Raw genomic sequence first — 26,200 nt, 5'->3', positions numbered from 1 at the left:
GTTTTTCTCCAGTGCCTTTATGTGGTTGATCTTTGTATTTTTCCCAGAGTTTATAGTTGTTGTTTGTGGAAGGGTCAGTCTCCTAGAAGCTCACTCAGCCATACCAGAAGCACACTGACCGCTAATTATACTTAAGTTCTACTCTCCACTAGATGTGGACAGGATTAGTGGTAAAGCCTGCAAAGACGTCTGGACCACTCCCCCTTTCCCAAGAGAAAGGGACTCTCATCTGAAGGTATTAGTTTCCAGAACACTGATGCGACTGTATTTCCATGTGGGTAGGGTTGCTATTTGTTCAAGAGTCATCCTGACTCTTTAAGATGAGTTGATGACAAATTCCACAAGTACAAAAAACAAAATCACTCTGCCTTTTTCTCTCTTCTCTTTTTATCAGGAACACTCAGACACTTTCGTTGTTTCACCTTCAGGTACTTAAATGGAGCTACATTGAAAGTCTGGGTTTAAGTGGACAAAAAGACCTCAGATCTAAGCCATGTTTGGGAAACCTAAGAGCACTGCATTCGAGTTTGGGAGATAAGCATCTTTGATCATTCTGTTTTTAAGTATTCAGTTTCATTTTATAATTTCCCCTTAAGAATAGCGACAGTAGTAGTGACAGTGGGCATGACAAAAAGTGAGAGATGTAGGGGAGGGAAAGCAAAGAGAAATGTAGTAGTGGAAATTCTGTCCGGGGAGCTCAAAATTTCTTAGAAGCTAAAAAGAATTTTTCAAATCTTTACGTGTTACATAATCAAATCACATCCAAGTTCCCACGATAAGCTGCATAGCAAGGGCTAGAGCCCAGATGTGCTTACTTCAGCCCAGTAAGTTTCCAACCACACCATATGCCAACAAGCAGTCTATAAATCTAGACTCCCCAAATCAAAGAACTTTGTTGCTGGAGGGATTATGAGCCTCATCATTAAACTTCAAGCCCTACTGGAAAATCTCTGAATTTTTGTTCCACTAAAACATTTCCTATTATGATTGAGTAATTTCTTGCTCTAGTAAAGTTCCTTATGTAGTTTGGTAGCTTAAGAATCATTAAAAAAAAAAAAAAAAAAACATTAAGAAACACTTCCCGGGCTTCCCTGGTGGCACAGTGGTTGAGAGTCTGCCTGCCGATGCAGGGGACACAGGTTCCTGCCCCGGTCCAGGAAGATCCCACATGCCGCGGAGCGGCCAGGCCTGTGAGCCGTGGCTGCTGGGCCTGTGCTCCGCAACGGGAGAGGCCACAACAGTGAGAGGCCCGCATACCACAAAAAAAAAAAAACAACACTTCCCCCTTCTGCCTTAAAAATTTTACAGTTAAAAAAAAATCCTTACCTAATTATGTGAACAATGTGTGTTAAGTTATAACAAAGTATATTTTCTGTGCCAACTACTAGGACCTAATAAAATGAATATCCCTATGGTTATCTGAAAATAGGTCTGCTTTCATGCCAATTTACAATACTATAAACCCTTATTAAAACTTGGCTGATTGGTATAGAATAATAAGGTATTCTTTAAGTCTGAAAATGCTAAAAAGCTATTCAACAATCTGGCCTTATTTATGTGTGAATCAGTTCTATAAATGCTTCACAAGTTACTCTACAGCTATAAGAATCCCCCCCTTTAAAAATGCTAAATACAGACAAAAGCCAATTCTTCCCAGATCTGTTCATAAAAAGTACCTCTCCAGAGGCAACCACATGGTCTCTGACCCTGACTTACTGCTATTCTGTGACTCCATCAGGCCCATACCTAGATAGAACCAGCTGTGTAAGGAAGCACACCAGTAGTTTCATGACCAGCCTAAAGAGTATATCATTATACTGTTCAGCCCACAGCCGGGAGTTACACAAAGTATATTCTGGCCCAGAAGCTTCCAGGGACAACTTCAATCCTCTAAATTCTCTATTTCTCATTTAAAATCCCATACTTTTCCTATTGAAATGGTCATACTTTTTACTTTCATTACCATAAATAATCCATGTATATGAAACAACAATGTTTTTTTAAGGTTTCTTAGTCTTTCCTTCTGCATCTAATTCTTCTAAGGCTTCACTTCCCTTTTTCTCTTCTTGTACGCAGCAGAACAAGCCACTAAGCTGTAGTTCTTTGGATGTGAACCTGTGTCTGATACATCATTTATAACTAGTAGAACTGTTTTTAAAGAAAACCAATGTGTGTCACAAGTGAACGAACTTTTTTTTCCCAGTTGACCTTTCCAGTCATCTGCAATGCCTTTGTTTTGTCAGGATGTAAACATCTACTATTCACACAGAAATGGAAAGTCATGTTGAGTGCAAGATGTAGATATCTTACGTGGGTTCCAAGAATGGTGAAGGTGGTGATTGTTGAAGCTGGGTGACGAGTTCATGGCAGCTCCCTGTCATACTCTAATTGTATGCTTGCAAATTTCCACATTAAAAATTAAATTTAAAAAAATAGAAAGAGGATCCCTTGAATACAGCTAGTCACTCCGGACTCTACCGTTTCAAGGGACCGATGAACAGATAACCCTTTAAAGTGCATGTATTTAGGATCGCTAAACTGTATGCAGATGAACCTCCTATTTCCAGATATTTGTGATCTGGAACTCTATGAAAACTGTGGAAAATCAAGAAATTAGCGGAACCAGTAACTAATAAGAACCTGCTGTATAGCACAGGGAACTCTACTCAATACTCTGTAAGGCCTATATGGAAAAGAATCTAAAAAAAAAAGTAGATCTGTGTATATGTATAACTGATTCACTTTACTGTACACCTGAAACTAAGACAACATTGTAAATCAACTATATTCCAATAAAAATTTTTTAAAAAAGAAAGAATTAGCAGAACCAAACTCCCTTTCCAACCATGCTAACTGATGAGAACAGAGCCCTCATCATCCTCTGTCTGTGCCACTTGCCCTGCTTTTGACATTAAGCTGCTGCAGAGGTGACATGCACATCAGTACTTCCAGTGCTGACTGCTCTGCCATCAACCTAGGTCTTCCCAGGCTCATTATAAAAAATGTAACTGCTACTTAAGGAGACTTGAATGCCACCCTATTTAATGATGGAGATTCTGATCCTTATCTGGACTCATCATCACCTAAGAATTCCAGATTTATGAGGAAAACCTGCTAAAACGTCTAGAATTAAAGTTTTATGTTGGAGTCTTTTCTGAACAGTAAATCATAAAACTTTAAAGGCAATCGTTCATCCTTTTAAAGACTTACAGAGACTCTGATATTTCTTAGGATGTTTCAATTATTAAATACATTTCATTAACAGAAAATTGTCTCCTTTATTCCTTATGTAAATTTCTCGTGCCAGAATTTTGTTGTATAGGTCCCTAACTCAATCATTTCCATGGGGAATTATTTATTCCATTATTTAGTTGAGTACTGAAAACATGCCAGGCATTCTCAAGTGCTGAGGATATAACAATAAACAAAACAAACAAGTAGTTCTAAAGTAGCTTATATTTAACAGGGAAAAAGACAATAAAAAATAAATAAGTGGGCTTCCACTTATTTATAAGTGGGTGGCGCAGTGGTTGAGAGTCCGCCTGCCGATGCAGGGGACACGGGTTCGTACCCCGGTCCGGGAAGATCCCACATGCCACGGAGCGGCTGGACCCGTGAGCCATGGCCGCTGAGCCTGCGCGTCCGGAGCCTGTGCTCCACAACGGGAGAGGCCACAGCAGTGAGAGGCCTGCGTACCGCAAAATAAATAAATAAATACTATACTAGATGTTGACAAGTGCTCTGGAAATAAACAAAGCAGTGAAAGAGGGACAGGGATGCTAGGGAGGGAGAGTTAATGTTTCTTGCCAAGAAATACTTCATTGGTAAGTTGATATCCACAGGGCTTTGACATGCAAAGTAAGCAACAAAACAATTTCTGAAGAAAGAATGTTACAGACAAAAAGGAACAGCAAAGGCTTTACAGCATCAACATACTTAGTGAGTTCAAGGAACAGCCGGGAAGCAAGTAGGACTGGGTAATAGGGTGCGGCCAGTTCATGGAGGACATTGCAGGCTTCCTTGTAAAAGAAAATCATTTTTTATCCTGAGCCAAATGGAAGAAGCCATCAAAGGGCTTCAAGCGGAGGAGTGACGGGATATGATTTATATTTTTACAAGGATCCCTCTGGCTACTGTCTGAAGGACAGACTGTAAAGAGGCAAGGTTACAACAAGGAGACCAGTAAGGAGGCTAAAGTCATAATCAAGGCTGCCTGGCCCTGGGTAGTAGTGGTGGAATTTGTGAGTGGTGATTAAACTCCAGACATATTTTTAGGACAAAGCCAACAGGATTTGCTGATAGAATGTAAGAAATGTCGAGAATGACTGGTAGAAAAGCATTGCCATTTGCTGAGAAAGGAAAGACCATAAGAGAGCAAAGCAAAGCAGCGCGCAGACCACTTTCTGACTCTGAGTTTGTTGTTCCTTTTTTCCCAAATGGCAACAGTTGCATAAAATTCACGGCGCAATAGGAGAACCAGGAGATGGCATGACCAGGGTTACCACCACACTCTCAACAAACACAAGAATGAGCTCCCAAGAGCACTTTCTTGTCACTCTCTACATCCCATCCTTCTCTCCCAGAACACAGAAATAGAGAACACGAGTCTGAGAATCTGGCATATCGCGTCTATAAATTTGTGGACACAAAATTCTCATCTTGTTAAAAAATATTCAGGGTCTCTTTCTTCCATGTTACGTAAATACAAACCCTTTCCTCTGCCCCTCTCCTTTTTTCTTTGCTGTTCTTATCGCTCTTTCAGTACTCTAGGTGTGCCCTTTTGAGAAAAATAAAGGTTCAAAGAAAGAAGTGTCACATTCAAGGTACAGGTTTGTTCCACGTGGCTGTATGGGCTCCAGCACCTTTGCTGAGTTTGCACTCCTTTTGTTTTGTAGGCATAGATTCTCGAAGTAGTTGCCCATAACCTGGATGTCAGAAATTCAGAATTTCAGACCCTAGCATCATCACGTTGACTCCCTGCCCCAAACTGACAGGCAGGGAGGTAAATTCTTTTCAGACAGATACCATAAACCATCTCATCATCAGTCATCACCACATTGCTCTTTTTCTTTGAAATAAATACACCCAGTGATTTTGCTTCTAAGGTAATGTTTTTCAACCTTTATTCCCAGCATGAGTTTAATCCTGCCTGTTTTCCTACATTCCTCTTCAAAGGCTCTGCTTCATCCTGCCTGGGCCTCTGAGAGACCCGTTCCCTGCCAGGATACAGTGAGCAGTCAGTTCACTTGATCGTGAACTTTGATCCTCCAACAAGGAATTGTTTTTTGAGTGAGTACAAAACAGTCTTCAAAGGGTCACTGTGTGCAATGCATTGTGCTAGATACCGTATAGGATAAAATAGAAAAAAAGACTTACTCTCTTGAAGGCATGACAAACCTTACAATCTTTTCTGAAGACATACTGATCACTTTATGTCTGAAAATATTTAGTGTTTCTAGAAGACAGAAGGTAAGATCTATGGGAGCTAAGAGACTGCAAATTGCCTACAGCTGTATCTGTAAGAGAACACACTGCCTCACAGGAAGCCAAAGTCCAAGTCCCTTCTTGAGGTCCAGATGAGTCTGGAAAGGTACCACCTGTGTTCTGGGTAGAAGCAGAAACCAGTCAAACAGAAAGGAGGGGGATGACCACTGAGGCAGGTCAGCAAGAGGCTCCCAAGGAGCCAGACTATGCGTGGACAGCCTAGGGGAAAGCATGAATCAAATTCCAGGTGTGGTGGTAGGAGGGAAAGCAGGATGGGTCCCTGGAGCAAGGGCAGGTCAAGGACAGAAACCTGGGCTGAGCCTGTAGAGAGGAAGTACAGAAGGAAGGCGGGAATGGTGCTTGACAGTAAAACCAGCTCCCCTGGGCATTCTTCCTGAGTTCCCGCTCCCAAAGCTTCTCAGCCCCAAGCAGCATTGATGTCCCCCTCGGTAAAACCCCATACTCTGTACACACAGTGGAAGTACCCACGCTGTATGTATGTTTATGTGCCTAACCTCTCACACACAATGGAAGTTCAGTGGATACTCGGGGAAGTGAGCTGAAGGGGGGTGGTGCAGGAAGGAAGTTAGGACAGTACTTAGAGTCTCAATGCAGAGAAGCCAGAAGACAATTATACTGGTTTCCTATGGCTGCTGTAGCGAAGTGCCACAAACTTGGTGGCTTAAAACAATATACATTTATTCTCTTAGAGTTCTCGAGGCCAGAATCCAAAATCAGTTTCACTAAGCCAAAGTCAATGTTCCAGGAGGGACAACCCTCCCTTCCGAGGTTCTAGGGGAGAATCTCTTCCTTGCCTCTTCCAGCTTCTGGTGGCTGCATCGCTCCAATCACCGCATTTGTGGTCACATTGCCTACTCCTATTCTGTACATTCGTGAAATCTCCTGCCTCTCTTATAAAAAATCTGTGATTGAATTTAGGGCTTACCCAGATAATGCAGAATAATCTCCTCATCTGCAGATCCTTCATTTAATTACATCTGAGAAGATCCTTTTTTTGTCATAGAAGGTAACATTCATAGTTTCCAAGGATGGGGACATGGATATCTTTTGGGAGGCCATTATTCAATCTACTACAACAATGAACTTGGTTACATATTAAGGCAGAAAAGAAGGAAGTGGAAGGAATACCAGAGGGAGAGACACTTCTCTGAGAATACCTTGTATAGTTCTGACTTTGGGGAATATGTTAATGTTCTTTTTTTTAATTTTATTTATTTTTGGCTGCATTGGGTCTTCGTTGCTGTGCGCAGGCTTTCTCCAGTTGTGACAAGCAAGGGCTACTCTTCATTGCAGTGTGCAGGCTGCTCACTGCAGTGGCTTCTCTTGTTGCGGAGCATGGGCTCTAGGCGCACAGGCTTCAGTAGTTGCAGCACGCGGGCTCAGTAGTTGTGGTGCACAGGCCCTAGGGTGCGTGGGCTTCAGTAGTTGTGGCGCAGGGGCTTAGCTGTTTTGCGGCATGTGGGATCTTCCCGGACCAGGGATCGAACCCATGCCCCCTGTGTTGGCAGGTAGATTCTTAACAACTGCGCTATCAGGGAAGTCCGTTAATGTTCTTTTTATTTAAAAATAAAGTTAGACAACAAGAAGGAGAAAGGGAAAAAAACCTAAAGCTGAAAGCAAACTGAAAGAAATCATCAGTATTTCAAATAAATAACATAACCACACCTAAGAGGGTGGGAGAGAAAATGCTAATCCGAGCAATGTATGATCACAGTATTTAACCACATACCCTCAGCCCTAGGAGTGATAAGAGTGCCAAAAAGGCACCCAAAGACAAATAACCCAAAACAAATCCTGAACTATTTTTGTAGGTTTTTTTGTAATGGTTTGAACAAAGCAATTCTGAAACTATTTTAGATGCATTGCAGGAATGAACAAATGAGTAAATATATTGATGTTTTTGAGAACCTGGATTTTCATTGTGGAAGAAGGAGTATGCAAATACGGAATGGGGAAAAGTAAAAAAGAACTTTGTGTGGAGAACTTAGAATTGGCGGTACTGATGTGACTTATAATTTCTAAAATATGTATGTGTATATGCCTGTATATGTATACATGTATATTTATGTGTGTGTGTGTGTGTGTATTTAAGTATGTGTGTTTATATGTGTATACACAAGCATATGTTTCCTAGATCTCCCACTAGGGACTAGAAGCAAAGACATCCCAGTAGCAATGAACACACCAAGTACCTAGGCATTGATCTCTAATACCATTCCTCACTAGAAAACACCAGGACTCCTCAGAGACATGGCTGATTCCAGAACTTGGGAATTTTAAGTAGAAACTGGAAATGTGCAAGAAGAAACTGGAAAATCTTATGCCAAAAAGTAAGGAAGTACTCAGCAAGTGATAGGGTATGTCACAAGACACATGAAGCAAACCCTCTGGCTCACACTGGTCATATCTGTGATCATTTGGGCACTAAAATCATTAAGGACAGTAATGAATTATAAACCATTGAAAAAAACTGGAATCCGTGATTCATTTATCTAATAAATCAATCAAGGATAAATCAATAAATGGGGGAGAATGGCAGGATCTTGCTTACAGTAAAAATGCCAAGTGCGGACAGAAAAATGTAGAAGAGCTAGAGCGGGCAAATAACTATTTTGCAACCATCATATTAAAGGCTGGTCCAGATGAGTACCGTCAATGATGCTAAATCTAGGGGGAAATTTTTATTAAATTTGAGTTGTCTTACAGCATTTCCCCTGAACTGCTTATTAATTACAAGGAAAAAAGATAGTAATTATATGGTGGAGAATTGAACCTGTTGACTGGATTCAAAAATTAACATCAACATAAGGACAGATGGACATCAGAGTCTCAAGATGCAATGTCCTGACAGGGATACGACACCACTTATGAAGCATTCCAGTCAAGGCATTTTTTTTACATAATTTTTTTAGGTTATGTTGTATTTTCATTTGTATTCAGTTCAACAAATTTTCTTTTTTTCTTTTTTTTTTTTTTTTGGCTGCACGGCATACAGGGTCTTAGTTCCCCAACCAGGGATTGAACCCGCACACCCTGCAGTGGAAACAAGGAGTCTTTTGGGGTTTTTTTTAATATTTATTTATTTGGTTGCACTGGGTCTTAGTTGTGGCTTGCTGGCTCCTTAGTTGTGGCATGTGAACTCTTAGTTGCGGCATGCATGTGGGTTCTAGTTCCCTGACCAGGGATCGAACTCAGGCCCCCTGCACTGGGAGCGCAGAGTTTTAACCACTGCACCACCAGGGAAGTCCTCAATCAAGGCATTTTTGAAGTTCACCTACTCTGACTATTAAGTTCCAGTGTTGGTCCTCAGCTTTCTTCACCCTCTCATTCAGAAGATGAAAGTATCTTTTTTTTTTTTTTTTTTTGCGGTACGCGGGCCTCTCACTGCCGTGGCCTCTCCCGTTGCGGAACACAGGCTCCGGACGCGCAGGCTCAGCGGCCATGGCTCACGGGCCCCGCCGCTCCACGGCATGTGGGATCCTCCCGGACCGGGGCACGAACCCGCGTCCCCTGCATCGGCAGGCGGACTCCCAACCACTGCGCCACAAGGGAAGCCCTTAAGTATCTTTTTATAAAACCAGAGAGTGCTGCTGGATTTCACATCTGGGTTTTAGTTAGTTGTATGCTGCTCACCCTCATTTATTCCTGTAGTAAAGATAATAATATATATGTAATAAAAATACTACTCTATACCTATTTTATTCTGTTCTTATTGTATTTATTCTATTATTCTTATTATTATACTCATTCTAAGGCAGCCAAAGTGAAGAAAATTAATTAGTAGAAATCTTTAAGATCTTGAAGTAAGAATTTCTTTTTGTGTTTTGAAGTTCCTAAAAGTTCCTGAGAAGGGAAAGTATAGAACAAAAACAAAATGTGCAAAAAATGATTCCTGCATCTCTATGTCTGTCAAGACCAAAAAAGAGGACTCCAGAAATGAGAAGATCAGGAAGAATTCATTGCAGTTGTTCATCACAGGATAATCAGAACCTGAATGCAACACAGCTGATGGCTGCCTTCCTTCCAAGCACTCTGCTCCCTTAGCTGCTCTTGGTTTTGTTTCTTCTTTGCTGCTTCTCAATCTCTTTAACTCACTCCTTCTCAACAGAATCTTTAAAACTTTCCATTCCTTAGGGCTCTATGTTTTATGCCTTAAGTTGACATTCTGTCCCTGGATAATCTCATTCATGCTCCTGTGATTTTCATTAATGTGCCAATGACTCCCAAACGAGAATCTCTAGCACAGATGGCACTCTCCAAGGTCCTGAGTCACATATCCAATTCTCTACTGGATATCTCCACCCATGAGTGACACAAACTCATGTCCAATTCCCAAAGCTGATTCTCGGTGTTTTTACAACTTCTCAACCAAACACCTGGGAGTCATCTTTGACACTCCTCATCACACACCATCCATTCCCACTTAATCCCCAAGTCCTGATGATCTACCCACTTAATAACTCTTAAATATGTACACTTCTTTTTATTCCTTAATCACCACCATTTCTCACACTTTCCTAGCTGACCTCCCTGCATCTGTTTTTGGTTGCTCCAAACTATTCTCCACATAGGGGTCAGAATAATCGTTTAAAGTGTGAAATTGATTCAGGGTATTTTCTACTCAAAGGCTTCTGTGGTTTCCCATTACTCTCAAGATAAAATCCTGAATCATTAATATATTTCATTTCATGCTACAGTTTTCCTGGTTCTCTTTATGCCAGCCTTATGCTGTGTTTTCAGTTCCTTGGGTATATCTTGCTTTCTCACATCAGGACATTCAAACATGCCATTTCCCAGGTTTGTGACCTCCTGTTTCCCCATTCCTAGCTTAGCCAATTCCTATTTGTCCTTCAGATTTCAACTGAAACCATCTGTTTCTTAAGGAGGCTCTTTGTAATGGTGATTCCTCATTTCTTCTCCTTCATCCTCAGTCCTTTCTCTTTTTTCCTACCCTGCTTTGTGTACCAGAAGGTTCAGACATACCACCTGCCTCACTGGGGCTCCCTTGCCCTATGGTTCTGGCTGGGATGGCAATGGAAGCACTTGTAGGAAAGCCGAGGGCAAGAAGAGAGAGACCTCAGGGGAAGAGAGTGAAACTGAGCAGGACCCTGTGGGACCTTCCTGAAGACAGACCCCAGTGTGCCCAACCTCTTGTTTGTAGAAAAGCTTTAGCTCCCTAGGTCTTCTCTGAATTACAAAGAGCAAATTTAATCAGAAAAGTGAGAAAATGCAGAAACAAAGGAAAATAGTCAAGCAAGACAAAACACCTTTAGTTCCTCCTCAAGGGCTATAGATAACATCCTGAGCCATATCCTTGAGTTGTTTTGCAGATACTAAGACCCCCACCAAGTAGAAGTTGTTAACTGCTGACCACCAGCACGTAGACCCCAGACAGGTTGCAACCAGAAGGTTGATGATGTTGACTCCCAAAATACCACCCAGTTACCTCACTACCAACCAATCAGAAGCATGTCCACAAACTGGGCACGTTGGGACCCTCTTCCTCATCTTGCCTTTAAAAACCCTTCCTGAGGAGTTTGGGATTAACAGGTACACATTACTATATATAAAACAGACATCTAACAAGGACCTACTGTATAGCACAGGAACTATGTTCAATATTTTGAACATACTGAACTATGTTCAATAACCCATAAGGGAAAAGAATCTGAAAAAAATAGATATGTATGTATGTATAACTGAATCACTTCGCTGTACACCTGAAACTAACACAATACTGTAAATCAACTACACTTCAATTTTTTAAAAAACCCTTCCCTGAACTCCATCAGGGAGTTAGGTCTTTCGAGCGTGAGCTGCCAATTCTCCTTGTTTGGTCCCATGTCGGGTGCCTTGCAGTAAACACCGTACTTTCCTTCACCACAGCCCAGTGTCAGTAATTTGGTTTTGCTGCGTGTTGGGTGAGTGGACTCAAGTTTGGTTCTGTAACAAGAGAAGCCCTTGCTCCTCCCCTGCCTTGACTCTGGGATTCTAGGAGTGGCCATGCCCTCTTCTCAATGCTAGTTCTCACCAGGTGAAATATATAAAGGCTCCCCCATGATACTAGTCTCTAAATCACTCAACATCCACTGGTCACATAAGCCTGTTGACACCTCTGTAAATTGCCTTATCGTTTGAGTAGAATTCTGTTGGGACTCTGACTGTTACACTATCCCTGACTCATTGTTTTATGCTCCCCAAATCCTCTTTATTTTCTCTTAGATAACACTCTCCAACCATGTATGGAAGAACTTGTTGAAAGTTTACCTTGTGCACTTGATTATAAGCCCCACAGAGTCTGTATCTGTCTTTTCACTATTGTATCTCCAGCACCTAGTACACTATCATGTTGTATCGTTAAATATCTATTTACTAAATGAAGGAATAACACTGAATGGTGATTGTGGAAATGGAGGGGTATGCGGGACATAAAGAGGGTGGCTCAAATAAAACTGCTAAACACAAATCAGCAAAATTTTCCAATCCATTACAGCACATATAAACTACTTAAATGAAATACTGTATGTAAATAAACTGAAAATAATAGAGCACTATTTTATTTACATGCCTCTTAATGTTGAAATTAACTCCTCAGGGTCTTTCTGTTCAACCTCTTGCTTTTTGTTGTAAGCTGTCCCCTGAGTTGGAGAGAGCTGAGCTAGATGATGATGGGAGAGCACATGGAAAGGAAGACACGCACAGACACTCATCCTGTTTATAGAGCTGCAAAATGTCCTCAAATTCCAGCAGCATTAAGAGTTGCTGCAGCCAATATTAAGCTATGCAAGATGCACATTTCTTAAGGAAATTGAATTTTCAGAGAAGAATGGGATCAGCTTTCGAAAAATTGTCTAATATTTCAAATGAAATATTTACTTTTATCCATTCAATTTTTTAAAAACTAGAGTTAAAGACTGTGCATAATTACTCTCATGGGAAAAAAACACCAACCCACAACAGAAATAAAGTTTGTAGACTCAGAAATGGAAAAATACTGAGACATCAATACTTCAGGAGCTGACTGTCTAGGTATGTCGAGCCACATAACAGAACGATCCTTCTGTAGGTCACATTGGCACCTAAACTCAAGTTTAGAAGGGCAGTATTTAATACTACAAGAGATAGTGGACTTCAAATCCTTATTTATTTATTTAGTGAGTTGTCAGGCTTCTTAGAAAAATAAAGATTACTGGGATCATTAGAATTAGGAAATGCTAATATATAATAATGTTCCTTTGCAAGAGGCAGCCTGGGGATCCTCCACCTATACTCATTTTTCCAGATCTTTCCTGAGCTGAACAGGAAAGATAGGAGACTGGCCAGAAGCACGCAGGCACTCCAGTCTCCCACTGCTCCAGGAGTCTGCTCACCCACATCTTTTCCTACACACACTGCTAAGCTTCACTTGCTCCTATTAGTCCCACAAATCTCCAGCCATTTTCCGGGAAACCCACACCATTCGTTTCACATCCACTGTCACCTGTGTTTGCTCAAACCAGACTCCCATTCTACCTAGTCCAGGTAGGATTCTCAGACACCCTCAATCCACACACCATCTCTACGGGGCTTCAGTGAATGTGGCTGCTCACAGAATTATGTTCCCACATGATGGAGATGCAAGAAATCTATTAGACCTGGCTCAAGTCTCCTGTTTTACGGACAGGAAAGATAGACCCACAGGAGCAAAAGGACTTGCTTTTCCCTCAGAGTTGCAGAGTGGTAGGCAAAAACTGTTAGTTCTCCAGCTTCTCAGCAAGTCACTGAGTTTCCAAGCAGCCCACACAATCACTGAGCTTGCAAGCAGTTCAGTGTATAGTTCTACAACTGGTAACCTCCAATGTGGAAAGAGTCTGTGACTTTGTTGCATTTTCAACATAATTCATAAAATCATTTCCTTGATCCAAAAGGTGAGGTTTACTTTCTGCATTTTCTTCTCAACCTCCCTCTCCCTCTCCCTCTCTCTCTCTCCACCACACCCTTCCTCCTCCTCTCCCTTTCTCCTCTTACTTTATCTAGTTTTCTTCTTTAAAAACACAACAGGTTTATTGAAAATAATTAGGAAAATACAAAAAACGTACAAAAAAATCCATCCATAATCTCATGACATGGAGAAAACAGTATATTTTCATCTCATTTTTCTGTGTGCATCTGGATTTGTATGTGTATAATCCCAGCCTGAATCTAAGCTGGGTACCCTGAACTCTACAGCTGCTCAATACCAACAAGGCAACCTAAAGTAAACAAAACTAATAGAGCTCTTTGTAAGTTCATAGGAGACAGCTTCAGGAACTCCTAGGCACAGCCAGTGAGGCTGAATTATACAAATTGAGGCAATGGACAGCAAAATTTATGACACAGGCATTCATGAGACTTCATTTGCACACATAGGCTAGACTAATGAAGCCTAGAAAAACTCAGCCCACAAACATATTACAAAATAGATATCATATACTATATACAGTTTTGTATCCTGCACTTTTAATGTTTAATAAGTGGTACTTCACATCATCAAAGTACTTTAAAAAGATACAGTGGCTATTCACCTACGCCATTTGATATGAGCAATGACACAACGATTACAATGACCATGGAACAGGGTTCCTGATGTGGACACTCTCATTTGTGCCTCCAAGTGAGGGCTGCAAAGTGACAAGCAGATTCCTTCTCCTCTGAAATGAAATTGGGCTAGAAATACTGGAGAGTGTGTTTCTATTTATCAGCAAAGACTGATTTCTAAATGAGCTTAGGAGGATCACACAACTACTACTCTGTATTGTTCAATGCTTTCATGGGGCTTCCATCAATGTTCCCTGACAGTCTTGTATGATGCATTTTAGTATTTGCAACGTTTGTCTAAATTCCTCTGCCCTGTATCCCTACAGAATGTGCTGGTCTTGCTAAATAAATGTTACCTTAGCATTTGAAAAAAAAAAAATCTGGTCTTAAAAATGTTTATCTAAATTATTCTCCTTGTTTCCTCACTTAAGTGTTTTATCCCCAACTGTATTTGTATGGTGTGGAGACAAATTGTTCCTATTTTAAACCCTATTCAGGAGAATGTGGAAGGAAGAGCCAACTGAAAAATAGAAAACAAAAATAGGAAAGTGTGAATGCTAGAGTCACATTTGTGCATTTACCTGCTGCTCTGTGACCATGCCACTGCCGAGCTCACAAATCACAGCCACGCTGCATTGCAACTGGCTCTCGGCACTTTGACTTCCCCGGAACTTCTCCTAGTTTTTTGTTTTGTTTTATGTTGTTTTAATAGACTTTCTTTGTTAGAACAGTTTTAGATTCACAGCAAAAGTGAGCAGAAGGTACAGAGATTTCCCATATACCTTCTGTCCCCGTTTATCAACATCCTCCACTAGAGTGGTACATTTGCTACAACTGATGAACCTACATTGACTTATAATCATTCAAATTCCATAGTTTACTTTAGGTTTCACTCTTGGTATTGTACATTCTGTGGGTTTGGACAAATGTATAATGACATGGATCCACCATTACAGTATCATACAGTATAGTTTTTTTTTGTTTACATCTTTATTGGAGTGCAATTGCTTTACAATGTTGTATTAATACAGTATAGTTTTAATGCCCTAAAAAATCCTCTGTGCTCTGCCTATTCATCCTCCCTCCCCACTAACCCCTGTCAACCACTGACTTAATCATCACATTTACCAACCACAAACAGCCAACCACAGATCAAAGAATCTCTTCTAAATACTTTCAATACTGAAAAATCCAATTTTATTTCATATCTGCACACAAAATTTTTCAGAGCATTTCATCTAAGATGTCAGTGTATTTGGCCATTTACTTAGAACTGAGGGACTAAATAAAATAACTTTTCAGTGATTTTGCCTATGTCTGATATTAAGAGGCTGAAAACTCATTCTAGCAACTGATTTTGCCTTCATGTCACTTGGATGGTCCTATTAAAAAATATTCATTTCCTGCTCATGTGTCAAAGTCCAACTGAGCTATTACCTTGTACAAAGAGTTTTCCTGGATATTCCCAGCTGCAATTATTCTCCTTGTTTCATATGCCAACCTCTATCATTTTACTTGTCGAGGCTTAGCTGATTTTAGGTCATTGGATATGTGTCTCGTCTTCCACTGGATTATAAGATAACGCATACGGTGAAGGCTAGCATGGGCTGAGCAGAGCGCCTGGCTCATGTTAAGCAAGTACTTAATGAATGTGTACTGTTTCCTTACACCCAGAGGGAGGCAGTGTCTAATTTATCTTTGTAGACTTCCATGACCCCATCAGTGTCATGCATATGTTCAGGAAGCACTTGTTAAAGTGGCTTGTGTTTAACTCCACATCATCAAATTCTCTAAATGTACTAAAAGTCAGAACATAATGTCTTAGGTTTATGAACACGGGCTTGACTTTTTGATAAGTTATTTTTTTAATGGGACCTAAAAATGTTATGTGTGATTGAGTACCTGACCCACTGTAGTAATGGCCATCACACTGACAATGGTGATAGCAGTATCACGTCTGTCTTATCTGATTCACAGAGGCATCTCGTATCTGTTTATCATACTCCTTTCACCCTCCCAAAACATGATTACTTGAGTCATAAAAATTATCACCATTTTTGTGCTCATTCACAGATACAAATCAGCATACATAATTTCCTCTAAATGTCGCATATATCAGAGTCCAGATTGCCTTTATTTGCTTTAAAGTGGAGATATATATATATACTTTTACTTACACACTCAGATGGACGAAAAGGGAAAATTCCAGCTGCTAATAACTAAAGTGTTATTTGTTTCTATTTTCAAATTTTACTTTTTCTAGCCTGTTTCTGTTAAATTCCCTGTTTTGCTTTCTTCTTCTATAAAGATGACCCTTCACTGTGTCCTTCTAGCCTTAGCTGCTCTCCTGCCTCTCAAAGCTACATCTTCAACTACCCACAGCATACTCCCTCTTGAACTTCCAGCCAGCCGCCTCTAGGAAGCTCTTCATCCTCTCTGAGAGAAATAGTGTTCTCTCCTTACTCCCCAAGTCACTAATGTCATCACTCATCACTAATGTCATCACTCTCCTCCAGGTCCCCAGGCTCACCCAGGCTTAACACCCCAGGCATCACCTTCTGCTCTTTCCTCTCCCTCACATCACCGTAGTGTTCACCAAGTTCATCCCAGCCTTTATTTTTGGTTCCTCTCCATTTTACCCTCCTTTTTCTATACCACCTTGCATATTTCAGATTCTTAGTCACTCCACACATAAGCATGATATAACAGTGTCTGAACTATTCCTAAAATGGCAATCTCATCACCTTGTGTCCTTGTTCCAAAACTTCAGTGACCTTTCCATGCCAGGATAAAATCTAATGTAGCCTAATGTATGTACTTGTACTTCAGTTCTACTAGAACTTGGCACAAGACTCAATTTTTTTCCTAATAATCGCCTTCAAAAATCTATTTTTTTTTCTTCCAGACATTTCTTGTTTTCCTTTCAGCTCGAATTTCTTCTCCCTGGTTAAGCCTTCTTTTACCCACACGGCTGGAAAGGACCTCTTCTTCCACAAAATTTCTTTGCTTTAGTGTTTATTCCACTCATTCAGCAATAATTATTTATTATCTTATCTGCTGTGCTTCAGGCTGTTACTGTATTTAAATTTCCTCATATGCATCTTGTTTCTCCAACTGGAATGTAAATACTGAATCTGAGGAATAATAGGGAACCAGAGACTTAAATTTCCCTGTATCCTTTACATTCTCAGCATGGTATTTGGCACATACACATAGACACTAAATAAACAATTATTGGTTCAATTTTTTATTACCCTTTTTATTGCTATTAAACATGCTGGTTTCAGGATCTAAAATATCCTCAGTGTTTGGTGGGGTTTGAATAAAAAAGTAATCCAGGAGAAAACAAGAAGCTGATCCATTTTCCCTCTTATACATTGTCTGCTGTTTTCAACCAAAGCATCTCGCTCATACTGTGAAAGCAGACCCAGACATTGCATCACAATTCCTCATTAGCCATTCCCAAAAAGCACAGCATGTTGATGCAGTCCTATTCATCAGAGGTAGTTCCTGGAGAAGAAAAAGTCTCCATCATTGACATACCTCTGTCTTTTATTCTGAGACATATGGAATGTTGGCCTTTGCACTCTTGCAGGGATTTACCGTAATAGATGAGGCCCAAGTCAATGACGGTATTAATGTCATAAACCGGATGAGATGCTCACGAAGCAGAAAGCAATGACTAAAACCATCCCCTTGCTCATTACAGCCCCTTTCGAAAAATTTATAATAACAATTAACCATTTGTGTTTCATTCCTCTAGGTGATGAGAATGGTATGGACCTTAGCCCTGCTAATCACTTCCGGCTAATGTTCTCATTAGTCTCCCAGGGTTATCATACACTCTGTCAGTGTGGCAAAAGCAGTTAGGAAGGAAAAGTTCACAAAATCTGAGTTGGAAAGGCTGTCTAGGTTTGAGTTGTTTTTGTTATGGGCTGAACCATATCACCCCAGAATTCACAGGTTGAAGTTGTAAACCTCAGTATCTCTGAATGTGACTGTATCTAGAGATAAAAATGTGGTCATTAGGATGGGCCCTAATCCAATATAACTGATGTCTTCATAAGAAGAAGAGATTAGGACACAGACACGCAGAGTGAGAAGACTAACCTGGAGACACAGGAAGATGGCCATCTACAAACCAAGGAGGGAGGTCTCAGAAGAATCCCACGCTACTGATACTTTGTCCTCAGACTTCCAGCCTCCAGAACTATGAGACAAAACATTTCTGGTGTTGAGGCCACTATGAATGGGTCTATTTGTCTAGGGGTAAAACTTGTAATTAATAAAGCTGTTAAAGTGGCTGGGGGAGGGGGAAGTGGGGAGTTACTAATCAACGGGCACAAAGGTTCAGTTAAGAGGATGAATGAATAGTCTCTAGAGACCTGCTGTACAGCAATGTACCTACGGTCGACAATAATGTATTGTACACGTAGAATTTTATTAAGAGGGTAGATCTCATGCTAAGTACTCTTACCACAGTAAATAAAAATTTTAAAACAATATATCTGTTAAAAACATAATTCTTTGTCTTTGAGGAAATTCTTAAACTTTGTTCCCTGAGATCTTAAACTGCAAAGATATCAGCTGTTATATTAGGCAATTTCCCAAATTATCCAAACGTCCCCAGTCTCTTCCAGTGTCATCTCTAATAGGTAGCAAATTTACCACACCACACTCAGATGTGCAAAGAAAATGTAACTTCTTTTTCCGTATACAACGGTATTAATCTTTGTATACGTGTCTACGCACAGGATAATATAAAGAAGTATTAATTTAAACTCTATTCAGTGTAATAATTTAAACAGTTCCTTTAGCTAAATGCTTTCTCACTTGAAATAATATAGTTAATCTCTCAGATTCTCCTCCCTTCCCCGGCTCCACAAAAGTGGAGGGTGGGTGAAAGAAAAATATCAGGAAACACAACGTTAGAGGGGCCAGTTGAGGAAGGGATCTATACGCCATCCTAAGAAACTTGGGCATTGTTCTATGGGCAACAGGGATTCTATTTGAGAAGTTTTAGGCAGGAGATTAGTTGATGAGTTTGGGGTAGGCACTGCTAGTTAGCCAATGCATCTATTCCCCTCTTTTCTCCTTGCCCACCTCCCATGGTGGAGGTTGGGGGAATAACATGAAACATTTACTTGCTAACCCACGTTATAGCTAAGAGGGCTACAGGACCCAGTTCTAACCCACGAACTGTGAGAGTAAACCCATCAGGGACATTCTGTGAAAATGTTGTCTTCCTAGAAAAAAAGAATAGACGTTCACAAGGCTCTGAAACATAAAGGCTTTGAAGTCAGACCTACTGCATAGCGTTGTAGCTACCATCTTGCAATCATGAGGCATCAAGCATGAGGACAAAAACCCAACAGTGAATAACAGCAAAGCAGAAGTAAAAAAAACCAGGGTCCTTGATGCTATCATGGAACCACTCAGTCAGCTCTGAACTGGTACCTCGAGACAAACCCTCAGGTTGCAGAAAACTTACGTTGGATTATTTAAATCACCACTACTTGTGTTTTCTCTTATTTGCAGCTGAGCAAAGCATTCACAATTGGTACGGTGTGACACAGAGCACCCTGACCTGAGTGAGGATTTGAAACGCAGCAACACTGAAGTCAAAGAGACCATTTAGGGCGTTATTCTTATAATACAAGCAAAAGATGAGAATGGGACCTGAAAAGAGAGGGCAGGCACATAGATACTCAGAAAGTAAAATTTCTTTAACTTCACTGTAGTTAGGAGCGTAGGACAGGCGATTTAGGTCTTGGCTTATGTGGCTGGGCCACAGGATACAGAAGTGGCAGATTGACTGTGAAGATGAATTTTGTTTGAGAAGCATCCAATCCGAGGTACCTCATCATGTGGAAATATCCCGTGGACAGATGAACTTGTAAGTAAAAACATTTCTATCTAGTGATATAGATTTGGGATTCACTAAGGTCACAGCTAAAACCACTAGAGTGGGGAGATCACCCAGAGACTGTGCAAAACTGGAGGGGCCAAGAATAAAACCCTAGGGAACACCAGGATTGAAGAAGGGCAGAGGGGAAGAATGAGCAAAAGCAAAGTCTGAGTAGAAGCACCGGGTCTAAGCTGCTAGAATGTCTGAATCCTGGCTGAGCCTTAGCTGTCTGTGTAAAATTATCAAAAGATAAAGCTAGCAGAGAAAATCTGAAACAAAAATCAAAGCTGAATGTATTGCTTTCTTGAGCAAAGGAGAGCTATTCTGGTCAAGCTCGGTCATATTCAGGAAAGCAAACTGCTAACCTTATATAGATTTTTGTGAGGATGAGTTTGTTTGGGTTTGAGTTGGTCACGGAGGTAAGAGGGGGTTGACTTCTCAGCCTTTGAAGAGTGTTCCCTGGAACCAGTCCACTTCCCACTGTCTGACCTTCTAAATGTCAGTCTGTCCCTGACTGGTTGGCTTTCAAAGGCAAATTCAATGAACTGAGTTGTCACTGACCTATTAGAGACGTTTAAAACCAGTTCTGGGGTTTACTTGCTAACATAGTCATAGAACTGTCACTGATTAATTTAAAAGTTTAAAACCTTTTCTGGTGGTTATGGCCATGGCTATAGAAGGATCAGACTTTTCCTCGGTGAGGGGGACTTTTTTATTCTCAGAGTGAAATGCTACGAAGATCAAGTAAGATAGGGACTGACGTATATTCATCAGTTTTAGCAATTTAACCTCAGGAGCCTTTCAATGGGGTCGATGAGGGATTAAAATACTACAATTCTGCACTAACCTAGTCATGCTTACAATTTTCTCCCAGTTCAGGAAGTCAAAAGGAAAAAGCAGGATCAAGGAAAATATACAGGACAGTGGTAAAGTAAAACTAGCATTTATTGAGGGCTTGCCATAAACTAGAAGTCGTGCTAGGTGCTTGACATACGTTAGTTCATTTAATTCTCACAGCTATGCCTTAAGGCAGCTGTTAGGAGCAGTAGTAGTACCCCCCCCCCCATTTTACAGAAGATAAAACTGTGGCTCAGGATATTAAATAACATTTCCAAGGTCATACGGCCAGTGATTGTCAGGGAAACAGCTGGAGACAAGGCTTGTGCAAACTCGAAGTCTACATGCGTGCCTTTGTACCACATTGCTGCTAAAGAGATGAAGTGAGCTATGAGAAGCAGCTGTTCCATCTCTTCCCATGATCCCCTTCTCCTCTTAAATTATTCCCCCAACCACCTGCAAGGCAGTGACCAGGAAAGTAGACGCAACTAGAGAGCCTAAGAGTGCAGACCCTAAGAAATAAAGTCATGGCATTGCTCACACATAAAGAGCAGATATTTCTGTTCACTCATCAGAAATGTTTTAAATATTCATTTTCTCTCAGTGTTTCATGTAGGTGGCCATTAAAACCATGCAGCTCTTGGCCAAGTATCAAGCAACTTGTTTCCTTGACTGACAGCTACTCATACGTTCAGCCTTATAATTACAAAATGATACTTTCTATAAGAAATCTATAGCTCATAAGACAATGTTAACAATCTTGAGATTGAAATGAGTCACTCAGTAAACAAAATGTATATTGGTAATTTGGTAACCATTTATTATTATTATTTATACTTCTTAATCCATCCTGGGATGGTAGAGTGTTGTTTCTGTGTGATTATTCATTACAAACACAGCTGAATTAAAAAAGAAATTTTTTTTTAAACACAGATGAATCAGAGAACATTCTGGAGATCCCAGAACCCTCAGTCTTTGGGAACATTTGGGTTGATACTGCCCTTAAAAAGACTGACATACCAGCTCTAAAAACAAGTTATTTTAGACTGCTGTGCAGCATGGCCAGTCACCGAAGAAAAGCACCATAGGCTGAGCTGGCTCACCCCCTGAAGCACCCCCTGGAGCTGGCTCTCCCCCTGAAGCACCCCCTGAAGCTGGCTCTCCCCCTAAAGCACCCCCTGGAGCTGGCTCTCCCCCTGAAGCACCCCCTGGAGCTGGCTCTCCCCCTGAAGCACCCCCTGGAGCTGGCTCTCCCCCTGAAGCACCCCCTGAAGCTGGCTCTCCCCCTGAAGCACCCCCTGGAGCTGGCTCTCCCCCTGAAGCACCCCTGGAGCTGGCTCTCCCCCTGAAGCACCCCCTGGAGCTGGCTCTCCCCCGAAGCACCCGCTGAAGCTGGCTCTCCCCCTGAAGCACCCCCTGGAGCTGGCTCTCCCCCTGAAGCACCCTCATGGGGATTTCTCATAGTCCCTCAGGAAGTATCTCCACTGATATTTCACTTATTGAGCCATTTACCATCTGATTGTGTCTTGGGGTAATGGTAAGGCATTCAGCTACATCCTGGAACAGTCTGTCTTCTCACCAATAATGACAGCTTCAAATACAAAAGACAACTTAAATTTTATAACAGCATGTGGGAAATGCTTCTTTTGTGCTCCTTATCATGAAGTTCTGCTATCCGCAAGATGGCGCAGAATACACAAGCTGTTTTGCTCTACAAAGACATTTGCTGTAACAAATTTCGATCATCATGGCATTTCACATTGATGATGTATTTATAGCATGTTAGAAAGAGACTGGAGGAAACCCAAATATGAACATCTGTAACGAATTCAATAGGACTTATTCACTGAAATGTTCCATCTTCATAATGAAAAACTACCACTCAATCCCACCAAGTTCTGTTTATAAATTAGCTGAGAATTTTCTCACTTAAATTAATACCGTCATCTTTCAATGAATGTCCTATGGGGATATAATCCTTCTATGGTTCAGTATAGCTCCTATCAGACATCCTAAAATGATTAATTCTACCAAAGAGTATGGAGAATAATTTTTTTTAATCTTTAAAAGCAAATTCCTGCATGAAAAGCCACCGTAAATCTCTGCCAGGAGAACAAACAGCTTGCTCTCAATCTAGAAAATAACCAAAGAAAAAGATCTTCTGCCATTGAGCTAGACAGCCTGACACTGGGCCGTTGGTGGCAGACGGATCTACAGTATTCACGCAACAGAATGATGGTCACTCTGGGACAGCTGAGGGAAGGTTCTCAAACACCATCATCAAGGAGGAGACATACAGTGGGACGGAAGTGTCAGCACTCCTTAACCCAGAGAGAAGGCTTTGTAGGGAAAATGATTCCTAAAATCTGATGGGTACAAGTCAGGTTAATTCTTGATTAGCAGGGCCAATCCCAAAATGGAATAGAGCTTTCCCTCTCGATGTGGTTCTAAATGAATTCCAGCAGGAGACATGAAAGATCATGCCAAGGCAGGGCATTATCCATATGACCTGGTCCCAAAGGTTCATCGTGTTCCCCTTCATGGAACCCAAACTTTCACCAAAGCTTTCTGCTCGTCTGAGTGAAGAAGGCAACAGATCCAAAACTCTATGCCTCTTATTTGTCCCTCCACCAATGAAAGCAAATGGAGTGTCTGAGAACCACAACTGCTTGAAGATAGCTACAAGGTAGCTACAATGTAGGCTATCCATATGATATGTTCCCTGGGTTGCCTTTTTTAGAAATCAGAACCCTGGAGAGAAAAGAAGTCACCATTTAGCACATCACAGAGGCACTGAAAGGAAAAACCATACAGTCGGTTTTGGGCAACAATTGAATGCAGACTCAGGATGAAGACTCCATTTGAAGGTCTTAAAAGTTCAGTTGGGGAAGCAATTTCCCCAGGAAGCTTTTTTTTTTTCCCCAAAAATCATATCTAACAAATGCAGTCATGCAAACAGACAAGTGAGAAAAAAAAAAAAAAAGGAAAGAAAATATTGATGAGCTCCACAAAAGATAAATAGGGTTAGAAGTCCATTGAGCCGGAAGCTAAGAAGCCAAACCAAAACTCTTTTGCTGATTTTTGGTTTTAAGCCCCATATCTGTGACCCATGTAACATTTTAAGAGCTGAATAACTTAAAATGCACTGTTAGCCTCATTCAGAATAAAGCCGTGCTTGTCATATTCTTTTGTTCTTATTTCTCTATTCTCTAGAAAAACATATCTTTCCATATTTGTCTTTAAGAGGATGCTATACATAGATGGAAAATGAATAGATGTACTTCAAATCTGTGCCAAGACTGAGAGAAAAAAGGAGATTTGGGTTCTGTTATATTCATATCACCCACTCGTCTGCTACATTCCTTAAATTGACGTAAAATGGAATCACTTAATGCGTATTTGAAAATTGTTCTCAGATTCCCCGTGAAACCAATATCAGCATACAAAGAATGACCATGAAACAACAGTTGATAAACTGCATAAGGGAGGTCCCCACACTGCCGCTTCTTTAGTGTCAAACACAACAGTCCCTTTGCCTGTCATTAACCCCGAGGAATGGTTCAACAGTCTTCTTTTATTTCTGCTTTAGCTAAACATTTATCTGTTCCTTAGACATCCCTGATGAACTTCAGAGTAATCCTGCATTGTTTCTGCATGCATGTGCCGTGTATTCAAAATTCACTTAGCGTGTACCATGAAAAGTTAATTAGCCTCCTTTTTCTCAGTGCTGTATTATTTTTCATAACTATAGATAATGACATTTCTAGCAGCCTTTTGAGCTAGGAATTATTTTTTTGTTTGTTTGCATATATAAAGAGAGCAATTTAAGGCTTCCCTGGTGGCGCAGTGGTTGAGAGTCCGCCTGCCGATGCTGGGGACACGGGTTCGTGCCCCGGTCCAGGAAGATCTCACGTGCCGCGGAGTGGCTGGGCCTGTGAGTCATGGCCACTGAGCCTGCGCGTCCAGAGCCTGTGCTCCGCAACGGGAGAGGCCACAACAGTGAGAGGCCCGCATACCACAAAAAAAAAAAAAAAGGCAATTTATTTGGAGGGAAAGTTTTATTATACAATATAAACAATATATTATGGTTTCTTTTTGGTTTCCGTATCTATTTTAAACCTTAGAAAATATTAGATTCAGCTTTCCTTTAGCAGTTAGTCTTTGCTGACTCTGATATGAAGTGCTCATAGGTACCAAAATTTCAAAAATGTTTACGATTTCCTCCTAGTCCCAATAACTCAAAGCTATAATTTATTCCAGGAATTCTTTAAAGCTTCTCTATTACTAAAGCACAGAGGAGTGGATTATGGGTAGGGATGAGCCCTGCACCACCCTCCGTGCTCCTGCCGGTCCTCACCAAGCTCTCAACTTTCTGACACCCAGCTGGAAGGCCCCAGCTGACATCACTACCCTACCTTCATCCTATTCCAGACTCAGGCTCTCCCTTCTTTTCTGCTCCAGTTCCTTTCTCCTCTTTTAAACCCTCTCCTTCCCCTTCCTTTTGGCTCCCTTGAAGTGTATGCTCTGTATTACTCAGTTGGTGCTGAGGCCCACCACAGACACGTGATGTGGATGGGAAAATGGCTCTGAGCAAAGCCGGGATTTGCTTAGATTTTGCTGGAACTCTGGATTTTGCTTAGACTTCTTTTACCACACAACATAATTAGCCAGTATTTTGTTGAAATTCAAAAAGGTTGTCTGCTTTAAGGAAGTATAAAATATCCTGAGTGACTACGAATGTAAATGGCATAATCAGAGTAAGCAACTCACATCTTCTTTTAATGTAACCATTAATGACAAAACATAGACTTCCAACCATGGACTTGCAACACAGGGAACTGTGTGTCTGTAAATAACAGCTTTAGAGTCTTTTCTTTAAAATAAGAACTTGTCTTACTGAAATTAAAGTGTTCTGTTTTTACTAAATTTGAAAGTCTCCATTAGCTGAAAGAGCCAATCATTGGAGTTCATCTTAGTCCTGGTGTTTTAGCAAGGAGTTCTTGATGGCCTTGTCTGGCTCTGCACGGTGGTGCTAGTCATCACATAAAACTGAGGAAGCGAACATTTCACCCTATTCATAACTAGAAGGTCATGATTTTTTATACCTTCTTCAATGCATTATATATGAAACCCAGATTTATAAAAATATATCCTTATAGGAACAGAACTTTTAGACTATATCTATCTGTAGTATTGCAAAGTGTCCCAGACACATGAGGTGCTCTGGCCACACCACCTAAAGTGTCCAAAGAAGATGGTCCATGGTGGTCATTGGGTTATTTACTGTTTACTAGTAAGTCTTGGTTCACTCATCCATTTCTTTTTGCATATTCCAGGGTTGTTGTCAACCTGCCTTTACTGTCATTTTGACTATGTTCACAGAGGTTGGTAACA

General features: G+C 40.9%; 1 protein-coding gene across 1 annotated transcript in view; it reads left to right on the top strand.

Moving 5' to 3' along the window:
- LOC136131896 (acidic proline-rich protein PRP25-like) overlaps positions 1-22,196 on the top strand; it is a 33,056-nt gene extending 10,860 nt beyond the window's left edge. Inside the window, exon 2 of the mRNA XM_065888652.1 lies at positions 21,949-22,196. Within this exon, the coding sequence (XP_065744724.1) occupies positions 21,949-22,196 (248 nt within the window). The remainder of the gene's footprint in view (positions 1-21,948) is intronic.
- Positions 22,197-26,200: the final 4,004 nt, after the last annotated feature.

The sequence above is a fragment of the Phocoena phocoena genome, chromosome 12, assembly GCF_963924675.1.
Source record: "Phocoena phocoena chromosome 12, mPhoPho1.1, whole genome shotgun sequence".
Taxonomy (NCBI): domain Eukaryota; kingdom Metazoa; phylum Chordata; class Mammalia; order Artiodactyla; family Phocoenidae; genus Phocoena; species Phocoena phocoena.
This window is presented reverse-complemented; position numbering and strand designations above follow the sequence as displayed.